The 19290-nt window shown below is 43.5% G+C and overlaps 1 protein-coding gene across 2 annotated transcripts in view; it reads left to right on the top strand.

Moving 5' to 3' along the window:
- Nucleotides 1–15823, top strand: part of TLR4 (toll like receptor 4) — a 54440-nt gene extending 38617 nt beyond the window's left edge. The window contains exons 3-6 of one of the 2 annotated variants that reach the window (XR_008453038.1): nt 10248–10362; nt 11181–11347; nt 12463–15133; nt 15214–15823. Coding sequence is in view for 1 of the 2 variants with exons in the window: in XM_054084570.1 (XP_053940545.1) it covers nt 10248–10362; nt 11181–11347; nt 12463–14722 (2542 nt within the window). In the remaining variant the exon portion in view is untranslated. Of the gene's footprint in view, nt 1–10247; nt 10363–11180; nt 11348–12462 lie in introns of both variants that reach the window. The other variant, XM_054084570.1, reaches the window with a different exon arrangement.
- Nucleotides 15824–19290: the final 3467 nt, after the last annotated feature.

The following is a 19290-nucleotide window of genomic DNA, read 5'->3' as shown; positions in this document are numbered from 1 at the left end:
CTTCAGCTCAGTGCGACAGGACTACACACATTTTTACTCTGACTTGAGGAAATATATTTATTTATTTGCGCCTGACTTCTCTATCTAAAAAGTAGTGGTGGTCTACAATTGCTGTCTGTCTTTTTATTACAAGGGAGGAACTATTGGTATGTCTGTGTGAGATTCCCCATGCCATGGAACCAGGCTGCCAGGTTATACCATAATGTGTATTGGTGCCCTCAAGTGAGTTCACACAACAGTCATGGATCTAAGAACACACAGCTGCTCCATGGCTGGGAACAAGTGATACTGAAACTGGACAAATTCTGGCTTTGATTCTCACATTAAACGGTTCTCCAGTAAAAGAACACAAGAAAGATGTGGGCGAGAGAACCAACATCTGTCTCTTCTTCCCTGAATCAGCTCTCCCCAACTCTCCGGGAAACAATAACAATACACTGATGGTGGTTGTCCCTGTCAAGTCCATGGATTTCCTCTGGCTGAGGGGAGTATTGCTGAAAACAAGAAACAAGATGAAGTGTCTTTAACGAGGGAAGGCTGAAACCAGGTTATTTGTAGTGTCATATCCAATAGCTCTAATAATTATATACCTTTCAAATATTTAATGAGCTGCATAATGCACCCAAGACCTTCTTTTTCACTAATTAGAAAGACCCCAGTCCCAGTCAGACTGGAGACAGGTTTACGGGAATAAGTGGAAAAGACCAAGAGACATTTTGTTCCTCAGGGTCCTTCTGAGAACCCAGCCAGAGCACAGCTAACACAGAAACCTATCATGGCACTGTCTGGTGTGCACAAGCATGCCTTGGGTATCTCTCTACTGCAGATGAAGGTGGAGTTTTGGTGCCAGATCCCCCAGGAGTGGAACTAGAACATCTCTCAGCTATGTGTTCTCAGCCTGTATGTCACCTATGAAGTGACATGCAAACTGCTGCAGCTGAACATGTTATGTAGGGTATAATACTGCACTGGAGAGCAGACAGATGACTGTAAGTGTTCTGTATCTCATCTTATACTTTACTGCTTCAGTGCCATGTAAGGGCACTTTTAATTAGATCAGCTAGTCCCCTCCTCTAGTAAATGCAGTCTTTTGCTATAGCGTGGTGCTTCAGGTTTGGAGTCCTGCTCTTATTCAGAAAAGGAAGGCTTTTCCCTACACAGCACTGTAGTGTTACTCTTAGTCCCATCTGCCCCATCGCCACCTGCCATTTTGCACTCAAATCTCTTTTTAGAGTTGTAATTCTGTCTGTAGTTCTAGGCCTCAGAAAACCTGGTTCTCCAGCGGTGAGCAGCTGTGCTATATAAGCTCTTTCTTACATGTTCCTGTGATTTCTCTGTCTGAAGATCATTACTGATAATTAGTTAGCATAAAATGGGAGGAATTTTTGTTGGCATTCCTTGAAACACTCCATTCTCACAGATCTCTGGCCCGAGGCTGGCTGTCATACCCACTGCTTCTGGAGCAAAGATTTCCCCTTCGCTGCACGATGGAGGATTATTTCATTAATGAATGTAATGATACTTTGTCTTTGGTCCTGACGATCTTTGTGGTGGTGCTGTGCAATCTTTAATTAACTTTAAGCCTGCCAGGCACAACTAGGATGTTTATAATCTGAGACAAATGCAGGAGAAGCTTGAAAGCCTGATGTGGTAGCATAACCTTGTCCAAGGTCATGCACTGACTCCTGACTGGGGTTGAGATTCGATGCCAAGTCTCCTGACTGCTGAAGCAATGCCGTAAAAAACACATTTCCCTGCTAAAATGTTTGGAAAGTGTGAAGTGGGACAATTCAGGAGTGGAGTGCAAAGTGCTCGGTTAGGCTTGGGGGACCAGAAAGCATGTTCAGCTGCTCGCAAGCACGGTGGCCGTGCTGCTCCATCACAAGGCTTTTAAGGCAGTGTTTGAGTTTGTACTTGGCCATGTTAGCTTTACGTGAGCAGAAGGCCGTTTTGTAGCACACAGGCCAGGGACAGGAATTTAATGTGTGGATTAAAAGCGAGGTATCACACAAGGGCTGCCAGCAGGGAATACATACACAGAGGCACATGGAAAAGAGAGAGATACAGAGACCTTTTATAGCCTCTATCATGGATGTGGACTTATTAAAAAGTGTACTGATTTCTTCCAGTCAAAGCTTTTCAATTTCCATGGAGCACTGTTTTATCAACCCGGAGTTTATACATTCTTGAGCTCTCATCTTCTGCAGCACCTTTTCATAACATGCTCCTTGTTGGAGTTTTGGGAGTGCTTTTCATGCACCTGCCCTCTTTTATTTACACTTTTATTTTCCTGTATTGAGTGTGGAAAAAGCTACTGGTCCCAGCTACAAAGGTGTTTCTGGTGTCAGAGTTGTAAAAATATGAGCTTGAAATCCTAAACAGATGTTCTCTCTTTTCTCTTCCCAGAGATAGGCCACCACGGGAATCATTGCTTTGAACTTAGCCCTCCATATGTGCCAAGAGGTCCATCTTGCAGGCTTTGGTTACCCTGGCAACCATGACAATACGACACCAATACGTTATTACAATATGGGTCACTCACGCTAAAAAAAAAAAAAGAAGAGGTAGAAAATGCCTCTTCTTTAAACTAATGTGCTCTCCACAGGGCAACTTACCAGTCAAAGCTGGGAGTCAACCGGCTGAGGGATCTACTGGCTATCACTGGAGTCACCTATGGGACATACCAGGGTGACGTGCTGGGACATGCTTTATTCTCAGACAGCAGCTTGGGCACAGATGCTGTCACCTTCAGGGTGCCTTTCATCTGTCCTAGTGTGTTGATGAGGGTCCTGTACAGTGAAGTCCTGCAAGGAGCTGCAGGTAAAATTGTATTGGGCAGGATCTAGTGCATTTTGGGCAGGATGAGGGGCATTGTAAAGAATGATCTATAACTTTGCCTTGCTTATCCTTGCAGCTCTTTCAGCACAATATCACTGCTGAGAGAAATTGGGTGATGAAAATTACGGAGCTGCAGGTGATTGCTGACACAGCTAGCCCTTTCTTCCAGGCCTAGAACTGTTGAGTGGGGGCTGTGCTATTTGCTGTCCTCTCTAGATACTACTGATGATCCCAGCTGGGCTTTGCCCTTGTTCCAGGTTGTTTTGAGCAGGTCACAGCATGCCCTTTTGTATGTGGGCTGGGAGATGGGTCCCTGAGATTCAGACCACTTGCCCTTTTTTCTGTTGGGCTCTGGTTTCTACTGCTGACTCCTGTGGTGGAGGGTGGATTGTTGCACAACCCTTCTGCCTTGGTTAATTCCCTCCTGTTTTGTCAACAGCTACCCTGTGCTCATCAGTTACTTGTGAAAAGCACCAAACTGAGACGCCAAGCTGGTCCTCAGCCCCTGAGAAAGGGAAGGGGTGAGGATGTGATACCTGCCATGGGATTTCAGGCGCCTTCCTGAGCAGATTGGAGTGAGAGAGTCATACCCGTCACTTTGGCAAATGGCCAGGTTGAACAAAGAGACTTCGGTGTCTTGCTAATTGTTGGGGAATGTTACTGTCTGCAGGAAACAGGAAAGGTTTCTTTTATTGTTCTGCCTGAGAATAAATGCAGTTCTGGTTTCAAGGAATCGTGGGAGGAGGATTTCTTGTCAGGACAGGTGAGAGTAACGTTAACAGCTCCTCTGAGATCTCATGGCTTTATGACCCCATGTAATCCCCTCCTTTTATTTTTTTTTTTCTTTTTCCCCTCAGCATGCTGTCAAGAACTTTCAATGTCTCTTCTAGCTTGTTCTAAACATGGAGCCACCCTGCCAAATCTACTTTGTGTGCTGAAGGTCTTCCACATTTAAGAAGCCACCTCAAACACCCTCTTATCTGTGGCTGGCTCGTGTCCACATTGCACCTCTGGAACCACATCTTCTCATTCTCTGCTGCTTCCTTCCACAATGCAACTATGTCATATTTCCCTTCTTCACTTCCTTCATAGCTACTTTCTTCCTGGCCTGTTATTATCACAAGTTCACTTCAGTTGCTGCCTCGCTAAAATGCTGCCTTTACCACAATAAAGAACCTACAATGACAAACCCACAAGGTGATGCCTATGTTGGGATGACCACTTTGCTGCAGCCTCTTTAGCTTGCTGCTCACTGGGAAGGTGGCTCCTCCTGCATAGCTGTTTGAGGGCAAACTCTAAAAGTGGGGTAGTTTAACTTACATCAGGCTGCGTGTGTTGTCCAGCAGCAGCATTTGGAGTGTGGGAGCATTAGTACAGTACCTATATAACTGCAAGCTATTTCAATGGGAGACAACACTTCTGCTTTCCCTCCCATTTCCTTCCTCCTTCCCCTTCACTGGGGTCATGCTTTCAGGGCACGTGCTGTGCTGTTTGCGTCTCTGCTTTCTCTGGGTAACTTTTCTTCTAGTCTCTCAGCTCAGCTCTGCCTCCTAAAGACTTTCTGTAATCTCTTGTCTCTTATGATCTGGAAAGTGTTAACACCCTCTGTGTTGCTCCCACTGACATTCCCTTTTGGCCTTCATGGTTCCTCCTCTATTAGAGCTGAGATGGCTTTGTTGTGGTTGGTGCATGCAATTCATGCATGTGTTCTTCTTGGTGGAAGAACTGGAGGCCTTGGTCAAGCTCAGACTGAGAAAGGTTGCTTGAAGGCTGAAAGGGGATGACCTAATCTTGCACAGGCAGACAGAACTGAACTGACCTTGGGAGAAAAAGGTTATTTTAATAAATTCCTATTTATCAGCTGAGCACTGGCTTTCAGTTTTACTCTGCACATAAATAAGTCTTCACTCTCTAAATAACACATAATAGTCGCACAGGTTCTGAAGATTCTAAAGATACAGTGTTCCAAATGCGCACAAATACACATTTGGATCTGGCTCTACCACTCTTTTGGAATTTATTGCTTTGTAAGTAATGGAAGAGAGCTCCCAGCTATGTGTACAATTAGTATTCTGTGTTCTTCTGGTGAAGTAAAATGGCATAAAAATTATCATGCCTAAAACCTGATGTATAAAGCATGCTATGAACTAACCCCAGGAGATGGTTTACATTTTCTCTCTGGGTAATGCACATACAGGAACTTTGTGGCAGGCTCCAAGAGCTGTGTTTGCACTTTCCACCACAGTTCTTGCAACATTTTTCCATTGTGTATTGTCAAGTCACAGCAGTGAAACCATAAATATGAGGCTCAAGAGGCTTAGCATTGGTCACTGCTTGTAGCAGTGCTCTTGGTACTTGCAGCAAGCAGGTCTGCTACACAGCTCTTTGCTCTTATGCTTAGGAGCTAGCTGTCTTTCCCTTAAAACAGGATTCTGTAATCTCTCCAGGTAACCACGACTCCTCAGAGATGCCTCTTGTTTCAAACCTTCCCAGAGTGTTGGAGCAATGCAGTAGGGGCTTAGTATTTAACCATGCTTTGGTGGTGGCACTGAATCCCCAAATCAACCTTTCCTTGTGTCCAATTTAAGAGGTCTGAGATCTGCAGTCCTCCATGCCCTGCACACCCTTCGTGTTTGATAGTCAGAATAAATCCTTGCCCTACAGCACACTCATTATTAACAAGAGATCTGGGGGAAAGAAAGTGGAATAAGTAGGATAAGGCAAAGCCACAGTAATACAAAACGTATGTAAATTAGAGTATGAGATACCATAATAAGGATGTAATGGAGGGGGAAAGAAAAAGAAAATGAGTCCTACAGTTACTACAGCAGTAAAAGCTAGCATTGGTCTGAGGTGGTAAATCCACCTTTCTCAGGGCTGCAGAAAGGCAATCATTCTCCTAAGCACAGCACATTTCCTACCAAGGCACTGCAAAGAACCTCGCATCAATGGGGACAGTGAATCCCCGGCTCTGTGGCCAGCTGAGGGGCTACCATCGTGTATCCGAGGCAGAAGGGTAGGGAGCTGCAGGAGTCATTTGGTGCCAGCATAGGTCAAGGCAGCTCCACTGTCCCTCTCTGCCTGCCCACAAATTCTTGGCAAGTGAGTCTGGATGCCTCCACCATCTGTGTGAAATCCTTCCAACCATTTAGATTGAACATTGCCTTCAGTACAATGCAGGGCTCCTAACTGACCCGACATAGTCCATATGGAGTAGCTGCCACAGATAGTCACTGTCTTGACACTGATTAATCACTTCTTCTAGTTGTGTACTTGTCCCTGGTTACTTGACACAGTTCTTCCCTAATAGCTTTTGAATAGTTCTGGGATATTCGTATGACCTTGGCTTTGGGGAATAGCCCATCTGATGACACACATTACCTGCTTCAGTGCAGGCTTGGCTGCTTTTCATCAACTAACTTGGACACTAGTTTTGTGGTTTTTAATTTACCTTACCTACACCAGTATCTGTCCTTTTCTGCAAAGGGAAACATCTTACCTGTGGTGGATTCTGTTTGGTTTAGGAGACACCTTTTGCAATGGGCTGGGGCTTGGTCTGTGCTATATAGCGTGTAGACACTGTCTTGATTCCACCTTCATGTCCTTACCTGTCAATTACAGTCAGAGCCATGACAAGCAACCTGCGTTACTGATGCTCCTTGCTTTGAAACTAGCAGTTAAATGGTCTGTAACTAGAGTCAGCCATTGCTCAGACCGATAGCAGTGAAACTATTGAACACCCCAGACTAAATGCAGAGTTTCTCTCTCAATCTGGACATTGTTTTCTTCTTCAAAGATACGAGATCCAGAAGCGGAAGAAATAGATCTTCCAGCCTGATCTTCCATCAAGTGAGAGATTATTACACATACTTCATATGGGAAAGAATCACAAGTGAGAGCTGTAGGTGTCGAGACACTCTAGGAAGGACCTCTTCTGATGACACCAGTTTCTCAGTTCCTCACCACCCTTTGTACAGGATGTGTGTGAGTCAGTGCGGTCTCTATCCAGTGTCTGCCAGGTCAGCCAGGGGTTGCTGTGAGGTGGCAATGCACCAGTTCCAGGAGTAATGTATTTGTGGAATTTGCAGCAAAAGATCTTAAAGCCATTTTCAGACTTTTTTCCCTATTTTTCTTTATGGTTTCTATAAATTGTTATTTTCCAGCAGAATGGCTGGGAAAACTCAGAATGCTGGTGAAGTTTTGAGTCATTTCCATTTGATTTTTCTATCCATTCAGACAAACTTTCAGACTTGGGTAGATGACTGACTTACTGAGTATAAGGAGTGGTGATGTGTTAGCTGAACTTCAAGGAGTCGTAACTGCCTACACACCCTATCATAGACCCCAGCTGTAACATGACATGATTTAAACTTGATTCACCACAGATGAGTGTTAAGGCATGTTGTTTTAGCTGATACTGTGCTATTTAGGAAGGCACATATGGTCAGTACTGCAACCCACCCAAGAGCAATACTGGATCAGCTGGTGTAGCCCGACAACATGCCTGGGCTTCTCCAGTCATTTTGGAAGTTTTTGTGGTGCTCCCCATCTCTAGCTCCAACAATACTATGCTGTGTAAGTGCAGTTTTTTAGCAATGCTCTCTCCCATCTAATCCATGACTCCCAACAAAATAGTTGTTGCAGATGGTCCATTTGCTTAAAATAAGACCTGGCTTGGTTAATATTGAACTAGTTCTTGCCGTGTTCCTCGGCCTCCATTTGCAGATAGCCTTGGGGACCTGCTTAGGATGACTACTAGAGCATATACATCCTATCGTTTGGGTAATAGCTATTGCTGTATCTGTGACAGTGCGTTAGCCATGACCTTGAAATCACCATACAGACAGCCCTATCTGGTTTCATGGCTGTCACCGGATGTCTTGTCCAAGGCTTTAGCTAACTTTTCTTCTTGGCCAGAGTTCACAAATTATTTTCTTTTCATGTAAGCAAGTACAAGATGTTTTTTCAGTCCAGCTACATTGTGGCCATCTTGTGCTGTGTAATACCTTGCTTGAGATCACAGACGTTGAACATATACCCTCTGCTGTCATGTTACTTCTATTATAGTAACGGTCAGGAGAACAAAGATTACTTGGGCATGTGTTTTTAGAAACAATGATTTTCTGCAATATCTTATTTCTAAGAGATCTTTGATGATCCCAACATCACATTGCCAGCACAGTGAATCATGTTTCATTTTAGATGTTATTCTTGTCACTTTAAAGGATTCCAAATAATACTTTTGTTTTTTGTGAACCAAAAGAGGCAATTACATAGACATTATGGTTTTCTACAGACATTGCACATTGTTGTATGCAAGCTGAAGAATATGAAGTTAATCAACATTGACTTTCTAAACTGGTGGCTGAGTTTGATTTGATGGCTTGCAAGTTTTCTGCTCGTGCTCCATCCCTTGCAGTTTCTGTGTGAATTTGTCCTTGAACAAATGACAATGTGTATTGCGAAACTGTCCCTTCTGATAGAAGCAGCATATTCTTTGAACATCCTTCAAGCTGTACTTTCCACTTGATCCCTGAGCATGGCTGTTGGATGGATTTTGTGATGCTCTCAAACTCTCCAGCATCTTCAGTGAGTCTCCATTGAAATGGTAATTTCTAGAGCATACTTCAGGCTCATCTCAGCTTCAGAAAAAAATTAAATGTGGATTGCTTCATTCTGCATATTGAATACTAAAAGATGCACTCATTTGTCCTCAGACGCACGATGCTCTGCCAGTTTCCTTAATCCAGGCACAGAAGCAGTCAGCGATTGTTTCTGTTCACTTTTGATTCCATCTGTAAAAGGCAATACCTGCAATCACAAGAGGTTTTTTAGAACAGGGAGTTTGTAGAACTAGCTCAATTTCAACAAACTTTTTTGACGGCTGGTTAATGGGCACTATCTGGCTGCACATCACAGTGTCGTTTTTAGTGCCCATTGTGCTGCCACGTGTTTTTCATTGCAGAGATCATCTGTTATTTTAGGATTTCCCTGTCTGTCAGTGCCCCTCTATTGACCTGCCAAAGAAGTCCAATTTCCCGCCCCCACACACCTTAAAATTTTCTTTATCAGTGGATTGCTAGCTGGCCTGACATTACAACTTCTATTTAATATCGATTTTCACAGACTTTCATGAGTAGTCAATCCTTGTTCCACCTGCTGCTAGACTGGTATCCCATCCTCATCTCACATTTTTGCAACTTCTCAGTCTACATGGTGTTAATAATACCCAGCAATCCTATGGCTGGATCCCCAATAACGCTTTTTAGTTATCTACAGAGAGACAGGAGTAGATATATGAATGCAGTACCATTTATCAGAGTAAATGAAGGCAGGGAGCTTTATTAGAAGCCCCACAGCTGATTTAAATTAATATTGCTAACTGTAAGGTTTTACAAAGCCTCTTCCAGAAACAATAGCCGTGTCTGCACTGTAAATTAAGAATGCTATTCAGATGTACTCACTTTTGTAGCAAGGCATCAAACACAGATTCAGGCATGACCAAAGCAGATAGCAGCTGTGAGCCCAGTTGGGGTGTTTGTGCCTCTCCAAGCTTGCTGTTCCCAGCACCCTCCTCACCCAAGAGAAGGGTGTGGAGAGATGTAAGATCCTGGGCTCTGACTGCTTTATGAATCTCCAGCATTTATTCCTTGTGCCTGACTATGTGCAGCTTGTTCCTGTGATAATTGCAATATAGAGGGCCAGCCAGGTGGATAAATCATAGAATCATAGAATGGTTTAGGTTGGAAGAAACCTTGAAGTTCATCCAGCTCCACCCCTCCCTGCCATAGGCAGTGACACCTCCCACTGGATCAGGTTGCTCCAAGCCCCACTAGGAGCCTTGAACATCTCCAGGGAAGGGGCATCCATGACTTCTCTGGGCAATCTGTGCCAGGGCCTCCCCACCCTCCAAGATGCTCGTTCATAAGAGCTCAGCTACAGATAAACTTCTTGTGATAAATAACTTGTGGCAGAGGTACAGAGGCGGAGAGTCACTCACTCTGTCCAGTGCATTTGAATTACAGGGTGTGAAGCGTCCAGAAACTGGCTTTAGGATTTAAAAAGGTTTCCCTTTTTTTTTGCCTGTTTGACTTGAGCTAATCTGAGGCAATCAAGTGACACACTGATACAGCCCGCATTCCTCTTTAATTCCTAGTCCGAACGATTCCTTTTATTACTTCCTTTTTTCTTTTTCTTTTTTTTTTTTAAAAACAATTGCAAGAAGAGCAGCTCACTCAGAGATGTCTCAAAACCAGGCAGCTACCAGTTTCACTTCCCTTCTCCATTCTCTGCAACTCTCAGTGACGAGCAGTAAGAAGCAGGAGTGGTGAAACACAACTCTTAGCTTTTCAGCTTTCTCGATCAAGGTCCTTGAGTGATACCCATGCTGCTTTTTCCTGCATGCCTAGACTCCTGAAGATGCCCAGGAGAGGACTTCTACCTCCGAGGACACTCATGGTGCTGCTGCAGCTGGCACTTGTCCCATCACAGCTGTCAGACTGTCTCCTCAATCCTTGTTTGGAGGTATGCAATCTCTAAGCGAGCAAGAAATCCTTCTGTTTCTCTGGTGCAACTTCTCCCTCTGCTTGGAAGAATTGTTCATCAAGTCCTTTGTGTGTTAGAGGTCTTATGAAAGCCCATCTTTTTTTCCAGGGTTGTTACCAAGGCAGTTGAATTATTTTAACTAAACATTGGTCTTAAAAACATCTGAGAAACAGAACTAGCAGCATGAACCATTTCTTCTCTTTGGCTTTCTGTACCTCTGAGGTTACTGCAGTACCGTTAATCTAATTGATTATGTTTCCCTTCAGGAAGGCAGCCAGTGCTTGTCTATATTTTCTGCAAAATACAGTATTTTTGAATGATTTGTACTGTAGAGTGATTTCACCAGTATGGCAAATACCTGACACTGATCAACTGCCTCTTACAAACTTTCACCAAGAATTGTTACTTACAGAATAACTTTGGTTAGAGCTGCCTGCCTATCGGCAACCTAACGAAGCTGAGAGCTGATCCTGGACACACAATGTATCTCGAGTGCTTGTTTTGCCAGCTTTCTCAAAGGTTGCTGAGGGTTCACTCATAGCCTCAAGGATCACTGTCCTGTGGTTTTGCACCTGCATTAATCAGCACGAAATGTAGCTCTTCCTGGGGAGGATTTGTTCTATTAGAAGTGAGAAGGATGTTTAGGACACATAAGATTGTTTCCCAAAACTCAGGGAAGCTCACTTAGAACTTAACTACAAGACGAGTCATTCTGTTCCTGCCTTCCTGACAGTGGAATTTTTTCGCATTTCATGAAGAGCAGGTGTTGACCATGATTGGATCTTCCACTGTTACAGGTCATCCCTAACAAAGCTTTCAGATGCACAGGACTGAATATCTCTGGAGTTCCCGCTGAAGTCCCAAACACTACCCAGAGCTTGGATCTGAGTTTTAACAATCTGAAATCACTGGGGTCAAATTATTTTTCATCAGTCCCTGAGCTGCAGCTTCTGGATCTTACAAGGTAATGAACTCTTTTAAGTAGATACTAGTTAATCTTGCTTCACCAGCTGGGCTGCCACAGTTGCTTATTTTGGGGTCTGTTGGTCTTGGCTGTTCATTTATTCTTTCGCTTGTGACTTTATCCCTGTGTCTGTCTCTGTGCATGTGTCCATGGCCAAGTGATGTGCAGCTTTTAGTCCAGTTACTGAGTGCACACCCTCTGCGCAGGGCTGGGTCTGTCAATCTGATCTTGTATGTTAGGATGTGAGAAGGAGGAAGAAGATGTTTTACTTCTCTCTGAACAAAAAAAAATGTCAGACTTTTCACTGTTACAGAAACTCTGAAGTGGAACATCTTGGGTGAGCTGTTTTTCTAATCACAGTTTTAAAAAAAATTAAAATGAAAGTACATCCATTTTCTAAAAGGCTGTTTAAAATATCAACATATTCTCGTTTCCTTTCTCCTCACATATCTGGGGGAAGAGATGGGGGAGGCTTATTAGCAAATTTGAATTGATGTATAATTTCCATTGACTTGAGACAACAGTTTCTCTGGGTAAATTGTTTCACTGAAAAATGTCACTCAGTCCCATCACAGTTACAGCTCCAGAGTGGCTGAGTGGCAGAGCAGGTTTGCCATTAAGGCAGTAGCTGGATTAGGAAAAGGAGTTTTCTTGACTTCATAGCAGAATGGATTTGGGTCGCAAATTCTGGATCTTTCTATATGAAACCATCTTTAGGTGGCCACCCTCTTTTTCTTCTCTTTTCTCCTCTAAAGCCAGCATGGCCTGGAGTCTGTTCCCTCTCAGATATCACCAGCAAAACTGCTGAGAGAGTTGCAAGCTTTGCCACTGCTGCATCATGCTGGTGCCTGTAGGACTGCCCAGATGTGGCTGGGGTGAAAGGCTGAAGGCTGCGAGGGTGCAAGGTGTGATGGTCATGATGTTACTTTGGCCTAAACAGAAAGCTAAAATGCGTCTGCCCTGCTGTCTGCATGAATTTTCCATGTTCACTGTAGTTCAAAGTCTCTTGCTTTGTAGTTGAACTTCAGATTTTGAGAGGGAGGAAGAGCATTAGTGAATGTATAATGAAAGAGACAGTGTTTCATGGACATTTATGCCCTTTTCCTGCCTAACAGGTGCCACCTGCATACACTAGAAGATAACTCTTTTAAGGATCTTCATAAACTTTCCACCTTAATTTTAACTGCCAATTCCATCCAGTACCTGGGGACAGCAGCCTTCTGTGGCTTAACATCTCTGAAAAAACTAGTATTGGTGGAAACCAACATAGCTTCTCTAACTGACTTACCCATTGGACATTTGCACACCTTACAGGAGTTGAATTTGGGCCACAACAACATTGCTTCACTAAAACTTCCCAAGTATTTCACCAATATGACCTCTCTCAGGCACCTGAGCTTTCTCTCTAACAAGATCACCTATATCTCCAAAGGAGACCTTGATGCCCTGAGGGAAGCAAACAGGCTCAACCTCACACTGGTGCTTTCGTTCAATAATATAAAATACATACAGCCAGGGTCTTTTGTGAAGATTTACCTTGGTGAGCTGCTTTTAAGGTCCTCTTTTGAGAACTTCAATGTGATGCATACTTCTCTTCAAGGCCTGGCTGGTTTACAGGTCAACAGACTAGTAGTTGGAGAATTCAGCGATGCTCGGAGACTGGTAGACTTTCAGAATGGACTATTGAGTGGACTGTGTCAGGTACAGATGCAAGAGTTTGTCTTAATCTGTTTCAAGGAATTTGAGAATAACACAGACACTCTTTTTAACTGCATAGGGAATGTCTCAAGTATTCGGTTGGTGGACATACAACTTAAAGAGGTGTCAGAGGTTCCTATGTACTCTCAAGTGAAACAGCTAGAATGCAAGAAATGCAAGTTTAAGGAAGTGCCTGCCATGAAACTGTCTCTTTTCAAGGAGTTGAGAGTGCTTCGTATTATCCAGAGCAAATACCTCAACAGCTTCCGACAGAATTTTGAGAGTCTAACGAAACTGGAGGTTGTAGATTTGAGTCAGAATCGCCTTTCCTTCACTAGCTGCTGTTCCCCTAGGTTTCACAAGTGTCCAAATCTGAAACACTTGAACTTAAGCTTTAATTCTGACGTCAGCGTGACTGGAGATTTCACTAATATGAAGAATTTGTTGTATTTGGACTTTCAGCACACAAAGTTATTTGGCCCTGGCTCCTACCCCGTCTTTCTATCTCTTCAGAAACTCATTTATCTTGATATTTCCTATACCAGTACTCATGTTAAATCCCAGTGTACATTTTGTGGCTTGAACTCTTTGCAAGTGCTCAAGATGTCAGGCAATTCCTTTGAGAACAATAAACTAGCCAACAACTTCAAAAACCTAAGTCACCTCCACACCTTGGATATTTCAAGCTGCAAACTAGTACAGGTGGATCAAAGTACATTTGATGCCCTCTCTGAACTAAAAGAACTAAACATCAGCAACAATAAGCTACTGATCTTTGATCCTGTAGTCTACAAGCCACTCCAAGCCCTTACAGCCCTGGATTTTAGCAATAACCAACTGAGTGTTCTGTTGGACTCCGCCCTGGAAATCCTGCCTGATAGTCTGGTCATGTTAGATATCTCTCAGAACCTGTTTGAATGCTCTTGTGTACACCTGAACTTTCTGAAATGGGTCAAAGAAAATCAGGAGCTACTGCAGAACAGGGAGCTGATGAAATGCCACACGCCTGCATACGTGAAGAACACGAGCCTATCAGTCCTCTATCCATCCTTCTGTCAACTCAATCCAAGCACAGTGGCATTCTCAGTGATCGTGTTTCTCGCTGCAGTACTGTTCCTTTTCCTGATTTACAGGTACTACTTCCAGCTATACTACTCATTGGTACTGCTCAGTGGATGTAAACACTCTGCAGAAAGGGGTGACACCTATGATGCATTTGTCATCCACTCCAGTAAAGACCAAGAATGGGTGATAAAAGAGCTGGTGGAACCCTTAGAAAGAGGAACACCTCCCTTCCAGCTTTGTCTTTACTACAGAGATTTCATACCAGGGGTACCCATTGTCACTAATATAATCCAAGAAGGTTTTCTGAGTAGCAGAAATGTCATTGCAGTCATCTCTACTAACTTTCTGGAGAGCAAGTGGTGTAGTTTTGAGTTTGACATTGCCCAGTCCTGGCAGCTTGTTGAGGGAAAGGCTGGAATCATCATGATTGTACTAGAAGAAGTGAATAAGTCCTTGCTGAGGCAGAAGCTTGGCCTGTCTCGATACCTGAGAAGGAACACCTATTTGGAGTGGAAAAACAATGAAATAAGCAGGCATGTCTTTTGGAGGCAGCTAACAGGAGTCCTGCTAGAAGGCAAAAAATGGAATCATGAGGAGGTGAAGCTTATGTGAAGAGAGAGATCACTTCTCTCCTATCTCCAATCCTGGACTTGGCTGTTGTCTGGTGCTCAGAAGTTTGTTCTTCTGTGACTGTTCAGAGTTGAAGGAAGGGGATGTATGCACTGTAAAAGCACTACAGAAATACCTGCCTTGCTGGTCAACCTTTCTCAAGAGAACTTGCAAGCTAAGGAGAGACATTAGCTAGAAAAGCTGCACATGCCTGAGGTCTGTGCTTGTCTGTAGCTGTCAACTGAAGCTGGTCCAGAATTCACACAAGGCTAGTGGGTTGGTGAATAGATGGACTGTTCTTACCATCATTTATCTGCCTCTGAAACTGGATTTGGGTTCTGGAGCTATTTACCCAGTGGAGCATCATGGTCTGTTTCTTCGAGTGGACCCCAGGATCTCCAGGGGAGAGAAAAGGTACAGAATTCTTGGCTCTAAAAGAGATAGGTAACAGAAACAAGATTTAGATCCTAAATTTCTTGGGTCCTCTTCCTTAGGCACCACGATTCAGGGGGAAAACCCTACAGAAGAAGATGGGCTACTCTACAGCCACAGACCAGCTGGCAGCTACTCTGTGAAGCTGAATGGTTCTGGCATCAGTGTGGAAAGAGTTTGTTCTTGGTACAAAATTTCCCCTACATGTTTCTTTCAATTTTCTTTAGACCAAGGCCAAATATTGAACCCCCCAATTACTTCCATCAGCTGTAACTCTTATTTATATCCAGATTATGTGGCTTTTGGGAGAGTGGTGTGAGGTTTCCTGGTGGGATCCAAAAATCAGTGGGACTAGAAAAATCTGTAGAAACACTTTACACCTCTAAAATCAAGTTAATTCTTTGCTCCAACTGCTTTTCCTTATCCAGTGTTTCTGAATGGGTTGTGTGGGACTGCCCTCTATGAGCAAGACTGAGCCTGAGCAAAGTATTTTCATGTTTACAGCCACTCAGTTATAGAATAAACTTTTCCACTGTCTGGACCAGCCTTAATTCACTGTTGGAAGGTGCAGTAGGAGCCTCCTGCTCATGGGCTGCAAAGGAATTGAGATATGTTTGGACCTAGCAATGGGGGCAAATCCCTCTACTTTCCTCCCATCACGCTGTGGCAGCCTCTGGTGCCACGCTGTGGCATCTCAACATGTATGGTCAGCCTGGCCCTGGGACCAGCTGCTACCTTGAACAGAATAGTGACAGGATGGGAGAGTTTTGCCTTTGTTTCACTGAGAATGTGCCTGACATTTAGGAAGGAGAAGATGTAGAGGAGAAAAGTCTGAGTTACCTAAATTAAATGTATCCCAGCACTGCCCTGAATAAAGGGAAGGGAAGTCTAAATGCCACTGCATCATATTAGAGAGCACTCCGTCGATGTGTCGAATATTGAACACTGCTGGAGTATCGCTCTCTATTTACGGAAAGCTTTGGTTGGGATTAATCACTGAATTAGTCCAGTTTTAAACTTGCAAATCCTTTTATAATCAATGACATTCTACAGAGATGAAACAGAAGCAATTGAGTGGTGAATCAGATCTGATATTTATTCAGAAGAAAGGACCTGATCCATCTCACTTTTCTAAGCACCAGCCAGCGACATCTCAGTGGAAGCCAGTGATAAGTGAGATCAACATCAGATACTGCTTGAGAAAGAGGGAGAACTAGTTCCAGGGCTTGTGCTGGCAAAAGCTGAATCACAGTTCCCTCTCTATCTGTTGTGTCAGTAGCACATTGGGATAACACTACCACCCCCACCCCTCTCAGCGCTCTGTAAGGCTTTTTGTGACCCATGAGATGAAACTTTAATAAAACGAAGCTCAGTGCTGTGTTCACTTGCCCAGAGAGTTTGTTTTACATCTGTTCAGTACTGATGCAGCAGTTTCCAAAGTGTGTTGCTCCTTATCTCTGCTGTGATTGACGGGTCCTGAGTGCTGCATCTTGCCAGCAGACTTTTCTCCTCACCCAGGAGCAGGGGCTGCTGGAGCTGGGGAGGACACAGTAAACCAGGACACAGCCTGGGGTTCTCTGGATTGAGGCCAAAGGAAAGCATGAAGGACAAAGGAAATATTAGCCTGGATTTCAGAAACTACAAGTTAAGTTGGAAAACAAAAGAAGAAAAATTAAATGGGGTGTGACTTCTTGCTCCTGAATTGAGCAGCACTGAAGCAGCATTTCTCCCTCACTCTTTCTCACTGTGGCTCCTCTACAAACAATTCAGTGTATATATATTTCTGGCACAAAACAATGTGTCCTATTCTTGATTGTGATTATAATAATGAGTTTTAGAAAGCCAGCAAGTGGTTCTGGGCATTATAATAAGAGGTTAGGACAGTATTGTTTAAAAAGTGAGTGTTTGTTGAACATCAAAGCAATTTTAGGAGAAGAGCTGGGGTGATGCTGAGAGGAGGTTCCCACTTGTACAATTTGAAAAGAAATCAGTCACTTGTTCTTCTCTTCTTATTCAGTCTTCACAACAGAGATGAGTCGCCCCAGACTTTCTTACTGCCTGAGAGAAAGCACAAAACCCATCATAGCTCCTGGAAGTTAGGGTGAGATGCTGCAACGAGACAGAGACTGGAGGCTGCGATGTTCAGAGTAAAAGAGAGTTCGGAAGAGGGTCATCCTCTCCAAGCCTCTCAGTCACTATCCCTCCTGCTTCCCTCTATGCATTTAGAGATTTCACTTGATCTCAGCTGCTGTTGGTACTTTGAAGACACAAGTTGATTTCTTTTATGGCCAAGATCCTCAGGGACTGAACGACAATGGGTTGTTTTCTGCTGTGTGGCACGATGAGGCTTAGGAGGACAGTGTGACTGGTGACACGAACAGCCCTTAATGGAATCTGAAATGCCAGGCACAGCCGCGTGGTGTAAATAGCCACACACACAGCCATGAGCTCTGCTGGGTGAGAAGCTACCAGCTCTCCCCTCTGCACAGCCCAAGGGTACATTAACCTGTCCTGGAAGTGCCCATCTTCCATATTTTATGGTTTATGAGTCTAGGAGGGAAAAGTCTGGGTAATCTATTATATTTCCACCATTTACCCAGCAGAAAAAAAAAGGTAGATTTGTTTCTGAAAGATACAAAGCAAATTTCCCAAATACTTTAAATCTGGAAAATATTGTTCAAATAGGAACACACACATCTTTTTGCCTTTGTTATAGGAAGTAAATTTTCAAAGGAAAACTCTGAATGTTCTCATCTCTCCAAACATGTTGGCATTCATTGTTGTTTGAAAGTGCTCACTGTACAGCAGGTAGCTGTGATATTATTTACTCATTTGGGTGAACAAATGAGCAGCCAACCAAACATTCATACAGATCTGCATTTAGCCCTCCTGTAAATCACTGAATGTGTTCCAGTTATTAAAGCATCTGCTTTGCCCAGGTCATAAAAAACAGATGGATATGAAGCTCCAAAGGGCTGTTGCATCCAAGCTATTTCATTTCGTTTGTAATGGGGATGCGCCCTGATTTCACTCTATACTTAATTTCACCCATGCAAAATGCCAGGGCAGATGAAGCTTTGGTCTTACTTGCGTAGCAGAGGGTGATGTCTCAAGGCAGGCTGTCATGATGTGCCGGCATCATTGCCAAGATGTGGTTTGCAGTGAAGGCTCTGAACAGAGCAAGCCCTCATTAGCATGATCGCATTTGTGGTCTCCACACTGTAGCAGAGCCATTATGTACAAGCTGAAAACCAGAGCCATTTGCATTGATGCCTGTCTGGATCTTGCTGGCTGCAGGAACAGCACCACATGAAAGCTCCCTTGGCCTCTCCAAGTATTAGCACAGACTTCCAATATCAGTTAAAAAAATCAACAAAACAAGAAAAAACAGCTGGTTTCTCTGTACCAACTGATACTTGACAGAAACAAGTTGAAACTTTTCTGGAAGATTGTTTGTCCTTTGGGAAATGCTATTTTGTAGGTGGTTTATGTAATTTAATGAGGGAGCGTAGTGAATCTATGGAACAGAAATTGTCATAGCAGGGTTTCTGGTTTAGTATTCCATGGGGTTGTAATCTCGGAGCAGTCACTTTGCATGGAAACAGTGATTTTCTGCAATGTTTTGGAGAGGCTGGAAGAAAAGAATTTCAAGTAAAAGTTAAATTGGTCCACAACATCACCTCAAAAACCTCTTGATTTAGGCTTATGCTGTTGTTTCATGGGATACTTTTTCATATGAGGACAGGCTGAGAGAGTTGTTCTTGTTCAGCCTGGAGAAGAGAAGGCTCTGAGGAGATCTTATAGCAACCTTCCAGTACCTGAAAGGGGCCTATAAGAAAACTGGGGAAAGCTGGTCCCTTCCAACCCAAACTATTCTATTATTCTATTATTGTCTTGACATTTCTTTCTGTTTATATAATCTGACTGGCATCCAAAAAAAGACCAAAATGTAAAAATGTTTCTCCCTACCCAAGTTAAAACCCACAAATTTCATTTGGTTAGAAAATTAATGATTTTTCAGTTTGGTACCATGCTGAAAAGCAGAACTTTTGACAAAATGGAAAATCCACTTCCATGAAAGCGCTTACACTGACCCTCTGAAAGTTAAACCCCTCACCTGGCTGCAGCATACATGCAGT

Source organism: Cuculus canorus, chromosome 19 (assembly GCF_017976375.1).
Source record: "Cuculus canorus isolate bCucCan1 chromosome 19, bCucCan1.pri, whole genome shotgun sequence".
NCBI lineage: Eukaryota > Metazoa > Chordata > Aves > Cuculiformes > Cuculidae > Cuculus > Cuculus canorus.
This window is presented reverse-complemented; position numbering and strand designations above follow the sequence as displayed.